Here is a 13,357-nt window from a genome sequence, read left to right as displayed (position 1 = left end):
ATAGAACAAGCCGCGTTCATCCAACTTTTAATTTTTTATTTGTGTTGTAAAAGTAAAAGCAATGTAGTTTAATGTTTGTCACACAAATAAAATTCTAACGAAAATTCGATCCTTATTTTTTTTATTTTAGAAAGGGTGGTTGTATTTAAAAAGAAAAGTTATTTAGACTAAGCCAGTTACATAAATAATATGTAAAATCGCTGTTTTAAAATATATTATAACTAGGTGAAATACCCACCTTTGTCCGGGCTCATCGTAAGGAGACTTATTTGATTGCGATGCTTACGTAGTTAAAGAAATATACGGTCGGAGTTTCAAGTCAATAAAACTAATTTTTGTAAATTGATTTTTTTTAACGCCCCCGCGAGAAAAATTTCGGTAACCCACCACGTTCTCAGTTGATGTCCATGTACATAATGTAAGTAACATCCCTGTAGTGTTTGAAGTCTGTCTGTAGGACATATACATGAAAAATGGGTAATCTTGATTTTTAATGCCCCTGCAACCCCCCTTTGCAGCTGGTTTTTGTAAAATACGTTCTTAGCGGATGCTTGTGTAGCGAAAAGAATATACGTGCTGAATTTCAAATCTGTAAGTCTTATAGTTCCATAGAATTCGTGATCAGTAAGTCATTAAGTGTAGTATTTAGCTTCTATGTATATAGATACTAACAAAAATTATTTCTTTATTCTTCCTCCGAGAATATAGGTTCATTCTCATCTAGGGAATAGCAACATTTAAATTCCTTTTAATTGTAAATCTTCATAAAATCTCAGTTTTTTTTTTAAAAATAAAATTCCAACCGTAAAATTGTCCGAGCAAGCAGCGAACGTCTGAGACCGATTCGAGATCGGTGATTCGTTGTCTTCCCCATAAAGAGATGGGTTCCACTACGCATATGGAGAAGAGGGAGAGAGAAATATATGAAGGAAAAAAATAAGCACACACCCCGGAAGCCAGTAAACAATAGCTAGGTAGTTAAACAAAAGGAAAAAAAAAAAACTACTCGCGCGGATACTCAACTCAAGAGCACAGACTGTTGTCGCCGAAGGGTCGTCGACGTCTGGTAGCTCCTGAATCTCTTCTCTCTCTCTCTCTCTCTCTCTCACACACACACACACACACACACACACATCCTAACTCACACTAGCCTGGCCCGTTCAGGGTCGCATTAAACACGACCCTAGGAAGGACCAGTAAGTCCTAATGGCGTCATTCCGCCAGCCCAACAGCGAAGCCATAAATCGTAATAGTTTTTGTTTATGAAGTTGGGGGGGGGGGGGGGAGGCAGCTACTCTAGTTCAACGAACACTGCACACGCGTGCGTTGTAATTTCGTTGCTCTATTTTGTTTTATGCGCGCGTGGAAACACGGGACGAATTTGTGCGGCGGTTAGTTTATCGCCGCCTGCCTACACGCGCTCGAGAACGAGACAGGTGTGCCTTGGTCCGTGTTTTATTAGGTGTTTTGAAACCCACTTCTGGAAAACAACTCTGCCCGTGACTCCTTAATGAACGTGTTCGTTTACTGGCACACACCCATGCGAGCTAATAAATGTAGTTCCACGTGTGGTCGCTTTATAAAAGAAGTAATGTTATGATTGGGTAGTCACCTAAGTATTTAATGTCATTTTTATGTCAATTAAAAGAATAATTGGCCCAATAACTATATATTTAAACCCAAATCGCATTTTCTACATGACCAATGTTTTAAGCACAAGTAATTAGAGATAAGTCAAAGTTAATTACCGAATTCCGCGGAAGAATGCACAAAGAGATCAAATAGTATTTTTAGATGAGTTCCCACACACATATTATACATGTGTGTGTGTGAGATATATTCGGAAATTACTGGGCATTAATTTAATGGGTACCAGGGAATGCCAAAAACAAGCAATTTTGGTCAAGGAAACGCAACACTGCAAAGTTACAGTTGCGAACAGTAGCGTACCTACATATTCGAATTTCGCGCGCATCCATCCTTCACTCCATTGGCCGAGAGGACGCGCGATGGTCGCGCCGTGACGATCAAATGCTCCGTGGGAATCAGGTGACGAGCCAGTGTTAAGAGTTACCCATGCGCACAGTAAGCCAGGTGTCTGGTATTCAGCACAGTGGAGGTTTAGTGACGGTACAATTACATGCTTGTCTTTGGCCGACTATTGTGGTGTTGACCATTAGTTGACTGTCAATATTCACGTGGAGCAAGATATGTGAAAGTAATTGCAGCAGGTGCAGTGCGCATTTAACAAGGACTCTCGCACAACAGACGCGTTCCTAATAGGCAAGGCCTTCTTACCAGCAACTGCCTGAAACTGTATGTATGTACCTATATACATACTTTGGACTTGTGTTTCTTACATTACAGGACTTGGCAAACATGAGATGCAATCACTAATTTTTGAATCGTTTATCTTCCTTGATAAAACCTGTTGTCGCCCTCTCTTTCTTTTTACTGATACACCCATGAAACAGCAGTCAAATGTACCTATTTATCTGCATTAGAAGCGATCTAGAGAGATAAATCGCGATAACAGATCGGTATTTCAGGGTGGGATTCTCACGCACAAACACACACATTAAAACCTGAAAACGAGTTACGAAACCATGGTTCAAGTCAAGGATAAATACATATAACGAAGTCAGATGTTCTGAGCATTTGTCACAACTTCGCTACGGAGAGTCAAGATGTTTTTACTAACCACGAATAAAGATTCAACTTCGTGCGGATGCGATAAAATATCGGATCTTCGAACTAAACCGTGTGTCACGGTTGGCGAGTTGTTTAAAAACGTGGTTTCTACACTAAGGGATTAATCTAAATTTATTACACATACACCGAACTTAAGTTCGGGATACGAACGCACAGCAGAAACAGCTTTAAAAATAAGAGGAGGGAGTTAAGAGCCGAATGATGCCATATTGGCTTCAACAATTTTTTGGCCATAACAATTTTTGTCGGTTAGTTCTTAAAACTTGGATTCATTTAAGCAAAGCATATAATTTAGTGGAGTGCCTGAAGTTAATAGAGAGTGGCTGTGAAGTTAATTGTTAGTCCTCTCTGAAGTCATTGGCGTAAATAATTGAATTAATTTTTCGAGAATGTATATAACTGTAAAAATACTGTTAATATACACGTTTTTATCTTTTGAAAATCTCTTGAGTGTGCTCTATGCATTAATGAAGGTCAATTAATAATATAAAATGTTGAAGAAAGTGTTATAGCATTAGAACTGTAGAAACCAATATGGCGAGTTACGGTTGCTATCTCTTCCCTTCAAAAGTGAGATCATGAAAACTATTTTCAGGTGTTATCCTAGGAAACAATTACATAACCTATGGAATTCTGTAGAATGGCCTCCTTTTCCTTTTAGTGTGAACATTACACATCTGAAATTAGGGTGTTTCCTGGTCGATACCTCAGCAAGTCGAGCGCTTGTGATGTAAGTTCACTTAATGCATTGAAAAAGGTAGCTCGTCCGTGGGTGGTGACGACACAATCCTCGAACGACTTCACCGCTTTGGTCTCCGTCGACGAGCGGCGAGTGTTGTTCGGTCGTCGGAAGGCGGCCGCACGCCTCGCAGTGTTTCAGGGCCCGGCGACAGGCGAGGAAAACGGTACCAACAAAGTACCGGCCCAGGCAAGCGATGTGTTGCTCCACCAGCTCGCGAGTTCCCGATGGCCTTCGCAGTCCAAGGCGTTGCCTTCGTGAGGAAAATTGTTTACGGCAATCTTATGCTGACTCGTGTTATATTTATTTAGTCCTTGAAAATCGGGGAAGGAATTTGGATACCGGAGCTGGTGTACGCAACCGACTGCCAAAATTTGGACTAGCATTCGCGAGGACGTGGGTTCTAATACCAGTTCATCCATTCTGATCTCGGTATGCCATTGTTTCCCCCAAAATTCCTTCTTCAATGTTTTGAAATTCGTGTTACATACATTATGAGGGGTGATAGAACATTAATAGAAACGAAAGAAAAAAATCGTCGTACAATATATGCTCAGAACTCAACCAGTGAAGCTCTAGAGGGCTGTTACGTGCTGGTCATGAAATTATGAGAAACACGACAGAAAGCGACTGAATGACAGGACGCCGATTAATTTTAGGAAAATGTTTTATTTAAAAAAAACTTCCAGTCACGCTAATCCCACACCACAATATCTCTTCGAAATTGCCGCCTTCAACAGTGAACCCGGTAACAAAGTTGAAGCAAGCCTGTCTCTTATGGCATGGGGCTGCAACGGTAATGCGGCTAACGAGGTCTTCATCCGAATTGTTGGGACTTCCATATGAACTGAGAACTGCGCGTTCATAACGTTTTACGGAAAGCCACCTTACGCGCTTCATTACCGATTGAGTTTCGAGCGTACATTACATGGTGACTTGTGCTTGTACAGTTGCATTTTATCACCTCCTAACGTAAGTATATACTAAGAATTAAAACAAAAATCTGTAAATTTATGCATGTAATGACCTTTACGTTGAAAAGAGTGAAATGAAAGTTACCAAAATTCAAGAGATCATATTGTCTTCAGTGCTACGCCTGCTCAGACGTAGACCTTCTGACCAGGACGTAAACCTCCATACAGAGTAAAAGGCCGAGTGTTCCTTGGAGAAGACCAACAAAGTTGAGCCGGTGTTCGGAGGCCACCAGCAGGTCCTCCGCGGCTTCACGGACCGTCGCTTCCGCTCCCCTCCCAGCGGAGACGTGCTGCAACTGCCAAGAGGCATGCAGATGCTCCTGCAGTCTACTGACCGAGGTCGGTCGTCGACCCCCGTCAGAACCTCCCCCTCCTCCTGCTCACCCTCCTTTGCCGCAGTCGCTGTCGTCACGGTGCTGTCCACATCTCGCTTCATTCAGATTTAACTGCATATGCTTTGATATTTGATATATTCGCAGAGAATACGGATTTCCCCATAACTCTGATTTAGATAGGTTTTTCGGAAGCTAGGAACTCAAGGCAAAAAAATCACAATGAAATCGCTAAAAAAAAGTATAATTTGCAAGCTTATAAGCTTATCCTCATTATCGACAGCATCATCATAAATCATCATCATTTGCAGTTCCCAGTCATCGGCCGGATCTGCTTGGAACATAAGCCTTTCTACTGCCACCTGTTACACCACCATATCTCGGTCTTCACTTGGACAAGTCTTCTCCTCATCTTTTATCCTTTGTCCTTAGGTATTCCTCTTGGTCATTTAACCCACATCACATTCTCGTGCATTTTTTTTGGCATATGCTCATTTGGCAGTCTTCACTTTCATAATTAATCTATGCAATATCTTAGCTTTGATATGGATTCGCAGTGACTGGCTTTTACGCTGTGCGTTTCTATTGGGTATCTAAGAGCGTAAACGCTAAACTGGGAACCGAGACCTGATTGATGTTGCCTCAGCTGCTGAACTCTTTATTTGGTTTTCTGCGACCTTCCTGTGGACGAGTTCATTTTCATTCAAGTCCGTGGCTGAAACATTTATTTCCGAAAGTGTGCACTAAATAACTGCTACGGAAAGGTCACATCCATTTTTTTTTATTAGAGATAATATATATATTTTTTGCATTGAAAGTTATACCTGTACATTTTCTTCTGTGGGTATGGAATGAATTTAATAAATACCTTCAACATTTTTGGGGGAAGTTTCCCACGAATATATGATTTTTAAAAACTGAAGTGTTTTGAATAAAGGGAGTAAGACATAATAGCTGTAGACATGATAGCGTAGATATTTTCTCGCAGTAAAACGCGAAGAATTTCAATAAATTACTCGCACGAAACATGCATCAATCTTACAAACTAACAAGTGTAAAAAGATTTTTTTTCCATGTAATCCAACGCCGAAACTGCTGTGTAATTTGATCCGCGAGTCATTGTGGGAACATAAAAAAAATCCTTCGTGTAGAGACGTGCTTGTAATCTTCGCTGATGTTCTTGCCCTGAAATTTACCATGGCAATAAGCCAATCCTAATTTCTTCTTTTTTCAACGGAGCGTGATGAAGCCTACGACTATAATTATGTGGTTATGGTTGCTTAAACACGGCGTGTGAATGCCGCTTGTTGTCCTGCGATAAAAAAATTATAATCTCTCTCCTAATATAGCACGTGCTGTTTCGAGGAATTTCGATACTTGCTGCATACATTACCCATTTGTGATTTAGATTTCTCGTTTATAGAAGGAATTTTTATTTTGACTGGCTTGTCTCAACTCAAAGACTGGGCGATGACCCAGGACTGAGATGAAACAATCCAAACCTCCTTAAAATTTGTTTTTATTTGTTTAAGCACAATAAAATATAAATTTTTACTTTAATCACCCCATTAAATTTAAGTCCAAACACCTGTAAACACAGTTTTTAAAGATTTATTTCAGTCGTTTAAGCAAAATAAAAATAAATAAACTTAGATGTACTTAGTGTTATAATGTGTTTAAAAATGTTTCAGGTTAATTTTGTTTTAGTGTATTATTTTGGACTGCAACTTTAAATTTGAAAAAAAAAATTGAAATAAAGCACAGCGTTCGTAATTCTTTAGAGACAAACTAAATTGTAAAATCCTCTGATATATATACAGGGGTGCCCATCAAATCAGTTACTTACCTATGACTTTGCATTTAACAGTGTCCAACCTGGTTGTCAGATTGTCATAACCCAATTTTTTTTTAAATTTTCAAAAAAATTTTTATGCAAATATAACACTGAAATACTAAGCGACATATTGCACTTTAGGGGAAATTAAAGTAGAATGATAATATATATATTTATATATTACATTTTGTATGTATTTATTTTTCTTATTTACCTTCCCCCCTCCCCTTGTGTTGTAAAGCTATCATCAAGTTTATTTTTCAATGGTGCAACTTACGCCATATATCTCCCCACATCCCTGATGCTATTCGTGGGTCATCCAACATATGTAAGCAGGAAAGTTCCCTTGATCCTACTTTGCAATGCCTACTGTGTGGTAATGGCATTATGGCGATGCGTACACAAACAGGTCGGGTGGTTCTCGATCATGCATAGTTGTGATACCTCCCGCCGTACAGCAGAGGTGAAGATGTTGCTGCCATTCAGGACACTATGGAGATTACAACTAGCAACAGGTTTAAGAATATTAGTAACAATGTTTCATTTGCTGAGCTGTGTGAAATTGAACTATTTTGTTAACCTTGATCTGTAGGCAACGATTATTTTTTGTATAGGTGACATCACTTATAAAATAGCTTGAAATATAAATTAAATCGAATTTCGCTTAAAAAAAAATGTTAATCTTAGGTGGTATTGCACAGATTTTGCTGCCTGTTTTGCTAACATTTTCGAGCTTCGATATTGTTTTTATGTAAAGAGCCTTGTATACCTTAAGTCACTCAGATATACAATGCGTGATTGCGATTAATTTGCAGGGGCCACAGATAAAGAAAATTAGGTCTAATCTCTAAAATATACCAATGTCACACGGTTATGTCCATAGCTTCTATACCTACTATTTTATGTTAAAACACACACTGTGAGATCCTACGCCATACTTGTAGCATTATTTTGAAACGTTTACACTATGAAACATATATGTAATATACAAAATATAAATAGCTCTGGTTACATAATTTATATTTAAAATTTGAAAAACAACTATAGGTGTTTTCATGAAATAAATTTTTATCAATATTTCGTTACCTCAATTTGTTAAATTCCACTCAGTTCTTTGAGAATAATGATTTCCTGTTTATTTGCATAAGTAGATTTATCCAGCTCAATAAGTTATTTCTGATCAATAAAACGATCAAGCAGATCAATTTGAATACGAGCCAGCAAATCCCACGTCCAGGTCTAAATGTGAAAGGCATAAAAACCCTAATTGAAGTGGAACTGGTTTATTGTTTTACAATATAGGAACACACCGACACTGTTCGTTTGTGGGACTGAAAAACCTTCAAGTTCGAAGTCGTTCTTACACAAGTCAAGGTTGAACTGTTTAACCGGTTTCCAAGTACGGGGACTTGGACACTCGAAGCTGCGCATAAATTTCCCTTGGAGACTTCAGGCGCCGACTGGACGAGACAACACACGCCGACGAAAAGGTTCGCGCGTTTCACTTCCCTCGTTTGAATTTTCCGTGTGCGTGGTTGTTATTTTCATTGCTCCTTAGATTGGATTGGGCAATGATTCAAAACGACTTCGACGAAAGACGAACATCGCGTACTTTCAACTATACAATTATTGCTATTGATGTAAAGCGCCACATCGTCTACACAGAAGTTCCGTTTCGAACTATGAAACATTAAGCAGTTGAAAATCGTGCAGTCTCGTTCAGTTCAGCGTAAGTCTAAAAAAATTCACACCGTAGATATTACGCTGAAAGATAATATATATATTTTTTGGAAAAATGACCTCATTTATTTTTATGTCGAAAACCTCGGAAATAATGTTTACATATGCAAAGTATAAAATTGATTTTCCTGATTAAAAAATCACGTGAGCGAGTCATTCAGTACTCGCCAGAGATGCGTAACATCTAACCTCAGTAACGAGCGAATTCACGTGTTCTCATGGTGCAAGTACACTACTTATAATACGAAACTCGGACATGAAACTAAACACGCCGAATTCTTTTTAAGAAAATGCCGAGCGTGATAAAAATACACAAATTGCGTTTTAAACCACGTTTATTGACGCGAAATCACACGCAGTTTCCGCACCCACCGCAAGTATTCGCTGCCGGAGCAGCTACGACGACTATTTAATCATTTGATTATCAGAAATTTTGAACAATATAATAAAACTGCTCCGATAAAAGCGAAGAAAATAAAGAAAAAAATATATATTAAACCCTGAATTTGGTCCCGAATTTTGTCCATTTTGTTAAAAAAAAAATTCAATAAACAGTTACTACTGTATGTTTCCCTTTGTCTTTGTGAACAACGTTCGTGTCATCCCCCGTACGTGGCGGTACCGTTCCAGGCGACTCCCGCAACAGCGAGGATATCGCCCCCGCCCATAATGCCGTGCACCGGGAGCCGATGAAGAGGAGTCCCTGGGACCGCTGTCTCTGACGCCGCGGGCGCTACGGCAGGTCGCTCCACCCGCGTCCACGCTCGAGCGTCGAGTCCCGAGTGACCGCGCGACGCAGGATCCTCGAGGCTCCGTCTCACACACCATCAGGAATTTTTTAAATGACGTGACAACGTCTAATAAATCGATGAACGCCGGCTGCACGCACGGGAAAAGTGTCCCGTTACGCACATTGTCCCTTTACGCTGTGTCCCTTTACGCTCATTGTACGCTTGCGCCGCATCTACCTCTCTTCCACTCGATTGGAACAACCACCGATTTGACTTTTTCGAGGCACATTAAACTTGAAACACTCCCATTAGTTTCCTACTTTTCCTATCATCGTCCTATCCTTAACAGAATAACACAGATTGGAAGAAGTTAAATAGCAAACATGTATAAAAGTTATAGTTAAAATAATCCCTTCGTTAAAGCAATAAACATATTTGAATTAATGAGTGCAAATAAAAGTAAATTTATCAATTAAATTTTAGATTTAATTTCACTCCTTCTTTGTGTCCATACAAAATAGTGATAATTTAATAAAAAAGATCCAATTTTATTCATAAAAGTATGCAATCATTTCATCAATGTTTTGTAATGAAGTTGTCACGTTAAACTATCGAACGTAAACCGACTTTATAGACAACCAATTTTTTTGTGCAATTTTTTCATAACTTCGGGGGTGGTGGAGGGGGACATAAACCCCCCCCCCAACCCGGTTGCATCCATGCATCTGCATCATTAGCCCCCGACAGATCAGACAAGACGCGACTTTCAACTCCTGCAGTTCTTCTCGAGGGGTTTCCACCGACTGCGCAGCGGATCCCACCGCCTGGAAGCCACAACACGGACGGACATTCCGTGCTGGATCTTCGGTGGTAGCCATGTTTTTTTTCATATTGTAAACACGCTCAAAAAAAAATGTTTGAAGTGAAATACTATATTTATTATTACTTTGTCGTTTATGTGTACGTGCTATGATCTCAAATATTTTTTTTTTGAACTTCGTAACCTTGAAAAAATTGGCCACTTGTTACGCTCCCGTGCACCGTGGAGGCAGCGGACGCGGTACCCCCTACGTCGCCTGACGCGGCTGTCGCGCGCGGAATGAGGGCGGCTGGCGGCGCGCGGGCATTCCTAGCTGTCGCGCTCTTCCCCGAAGCACAGCCGGCCCGCGTGCGTCGAATATCACACTTGTCAACTGTACTGCGCCTCAGAGGTCTCCAGCACTGCGCGTTCAGGACCCGCGTCCATGCCGTATCACCCAACACCAACATAGCTGTCCACCCGGTGCGCTACGCTTCAGACAGAACCACGCTATTTGAAAGCTGCTCAAGATATCCGAGTGGATACTGAATACGAGACGAAGGCGGATGAATACATAGTTCCATTTCCGTGTTTCTTTTTTTTTAATGTATTTCTAGAAGAGTGAAAATGGCTAAAACACGTTTTTATCAGAATAATACTATTTCAAGCATGAAATAATTCAAGGGAATTGCATTGTTCCTTTTCATTAATTCCTCCGCCGTATAATGTTATGGTTACCACTCAAATATCACAGTTTCCCTACGCACGACGAGAAGACTGTGCGCCAGTCCACAGTCTTGCGCTTAGAGACGACACCGCGCTAGAAGCACCAGCGGGCGTCGCACTTATCATACCGCATCACTAACCGAAAATACACCCATGACTAGGCGGGCCCCTTAACGATGATATTACACGCGTAAATGAGTAGTGTAACACGCTAGAAAACAGGAAACACTGTACTGTTATCAAAACCGACAGTAACGGTAAACTTTGAACGAACTATAAACGCCTGCAGCCCAGTAATGCCACCTGGCGACCAAAATCATCAGTCGGAATACAACCGAAAAAAAAATCTGAACGCGAATTGTTCGACTGGTGCCGGATTACAGAATTTGACGAACCTTAGATCCCGGATGGAAGACCTTTTACTTTAGTTCCAATTGTCTACATATATATTCTTCAGCAATCTTTGTCAGCAACTTCATGTGATTGACAGTGTTTGTAAACAAACATCACGTGACACTTGCATGAGACAGTTGGGACATTGGTAACATGGGCACTTCTTTTGAGAACGGTGACATTTTTAGAAACGTGACATGAAACCGACTACACTGAAGCTTGTTACGTGTAGCCTCGGTACAGTAATTTCTGCCACCTGGTGGTCGCTTTGTGCCGTTTGCTGGTTGCAAGACTAAAATACATTCGCAACTATGAAAAAAAAAACAATTAATTCAAAGTCTTTTCTCAAACGTTAAATAAACGTAAAACGTAAAACTTTTCCTGCCACTTTATTTGGATTTTTTTTGCCTCGTAGTATATTGAGAATAAAGAAAATTAAAGTAACGTATACACTACACAATTTAATTCCTTTAACATAAACAAAAAGTAGATCTCTGAACACTACATTCTATGCTACATGCCTATCTAATTTCTTGCAGTAAGTGATAACTGAAAATATTGCTCTTATAAATATGCTTTAAAACATTTCTTAGCATTTTATTTGGTGAACAAAAAGTATATGCTATGTTCATCACGAATTACACCAAATTGTGGATAGAGTCTGCCTAGTTCCCATTTGATAAATACGTCTTTAAGAGGACATTCGATATAGTACATAGGTTTGTGCGTTAATAAATTGAGCCCTTTGGGCTTTAATGTTATATAGTCTAATTAATTTGCGGAACTCAACCTAACATTTAAGGAAAACTGTATTTGATTTATCTACGGAAATATAGCTATTAACTTTGTAAGACTTGCGTTATATATAATGCATAAATACGAATCCTCTGATATGCAATCTTATTCTTTGAAAAATTTCAAAGCTTCACAAAAATGATAAAATTAAATCAAATATAAAAAAAATTATTTTAAAAATATAATGATTGTTTACGAATGTAGGTTTTATTTAAAAACATTTAAAAACATCTGTAAAGAATTAAGTTAGTTTACATAAATGCGAGAATTCTTCTTACCTTATTCGGTTTTTTTGAGTAATTTTGTTACACAGAAGAAAAAAAATTGAGTTTCGAAGTACGCAGAAAATTAGAAAATCATTGTGGCATGTAAAATATTATATATAAAAAGGTTTTGATAAACTAAAATTCTTATGATTCGCAGCACTAAGAGCGGTGGAATAGCGTTAATCTCCAGACGTCAATTAAATAACTAAATAAAGCTCATAAAATAGGAGCATTATGAAAAAAAGAAACATTTATACAAATGTCTTCACGTTTGCAAAAAAAAAAAAAAATCACGCCATGGCATTCATAACGTCACTCACCAGAACGCCTGCGCAGCGTATTGAAAACAGCGAGACGAATAACTAAAGAGCAAACGTATGTAGTCTTGGGTATATAGAATTAGCGTCGAACAGTCTACGAATACCTGGTAAGGACCTTGCACAGACAGCAAATATGTCCTTGAGGTCTCAAAACATTTTAGTTTTCTGATAAGGCGGAGAAACGAATACCTTACCCCCATGTGGATGTCATTGAGAAGAATCGTAGCGATCTTTCCTCCGCGGAGATTACCTGAAAGGTTGTCGAGGTATCGCAAATGGGTTACTTCGACGCATCACGAGGACGCTATCCGGAGGCGCAGATCCCGCCGAAGACGTCGGGAGGAGCTCTGGTACGCACCTTCGATGACGACGGCGTCGTCCGTCTCGTAGCGGCGGTCCGGGAGTGGGAAGGGAGGCTGGGGGGCGGCCACTAGCGCCGCCGCCGCCGCCGCCGCCGCCGCCGCCACCACGGCTAGTCCGCACCACAAAGCACTCGGCATGTCGGCGGCACAATGCCGGCCCGCTCGGCGGCGACCGTCGCTTTTAACCGGGGGTGGGCGGGGGGCGGGGTGGGGCCCCGCGGGGAGGGAGCGCCCAGCACGTGGACAGAGTCCCTCTCCCAACGCCGAAGACGTTGCGGGCCGCAAGGTTCAATACACTTGCCGGCTCTCGCCCGAGGTGGAGGGGATGGAAGCAGAGCGAAGGAGGGGTGGCAGGAGGGGGGGGGGAAACAGGCCTGAAAGAGTTGGTGCAGGTCTTGCTCTTGGACGGCCTGCGTCGCTGTTTCGCAAATCAGGTTCAAGAGCAGGCTTGGACTCGGGAGCGGGCAACAACCGGCCAAGTCCCAACGCTTCACTTCATGCGGAGTACATTTATTACTTCAGATAGACCATTCAGCACCTTCATGGGATGAAGAGGTTTTTTCAATGCACGTAGGGAAAAGGTGGGTAGCTGCGGACACATAAGCATGGTTGCATACAGCTCAAAATTTACTAT

At 40.6% G+C, this 13,357-nt stretch overlaps 1 protein-coding gene across 1 annotated transcript in view; it reads right to left on the bottom strand.

The window, feature by feature from the left end:
- The window catches only part of LOC134530015 (proclotting enzyme-like), an 80,089-nt gene extending 67,228 nt beyond the window's left edge, over positions 1–12,861 (bottom strand). The window contains exon 1 of the mRNA XM_063364542.1: positions 12,720–12,861. Within this exon, the coding sequence (XP_063220612.1) occupies positions 12,720–12,861 (142 nt within the window). The remainder of the gene's footprint in view (positions 1–12,719) is intronic.
- Positions 12,862–13,357: the final 496 nt, after the last annotated feature.

This window comes from Bacillus rossius, chromosome 3 (assembly GCF_032445375.1).
Source record: "Bacillus rossius redtenbacheri isolate Brsri chromosome 3, Brsri_v3, whole genome shotgun sequence".
In the NCBI taxonomy this organism is placed as follows: Eukaryota; Metazoa; Arthropoda; class Insecta; order Phasmatodea; family Bacillidae; genus Bacillus; species Bacillus rossius.
This window is presented reverse-complemented; position numbering and strand designations above follow the sequence as displayed.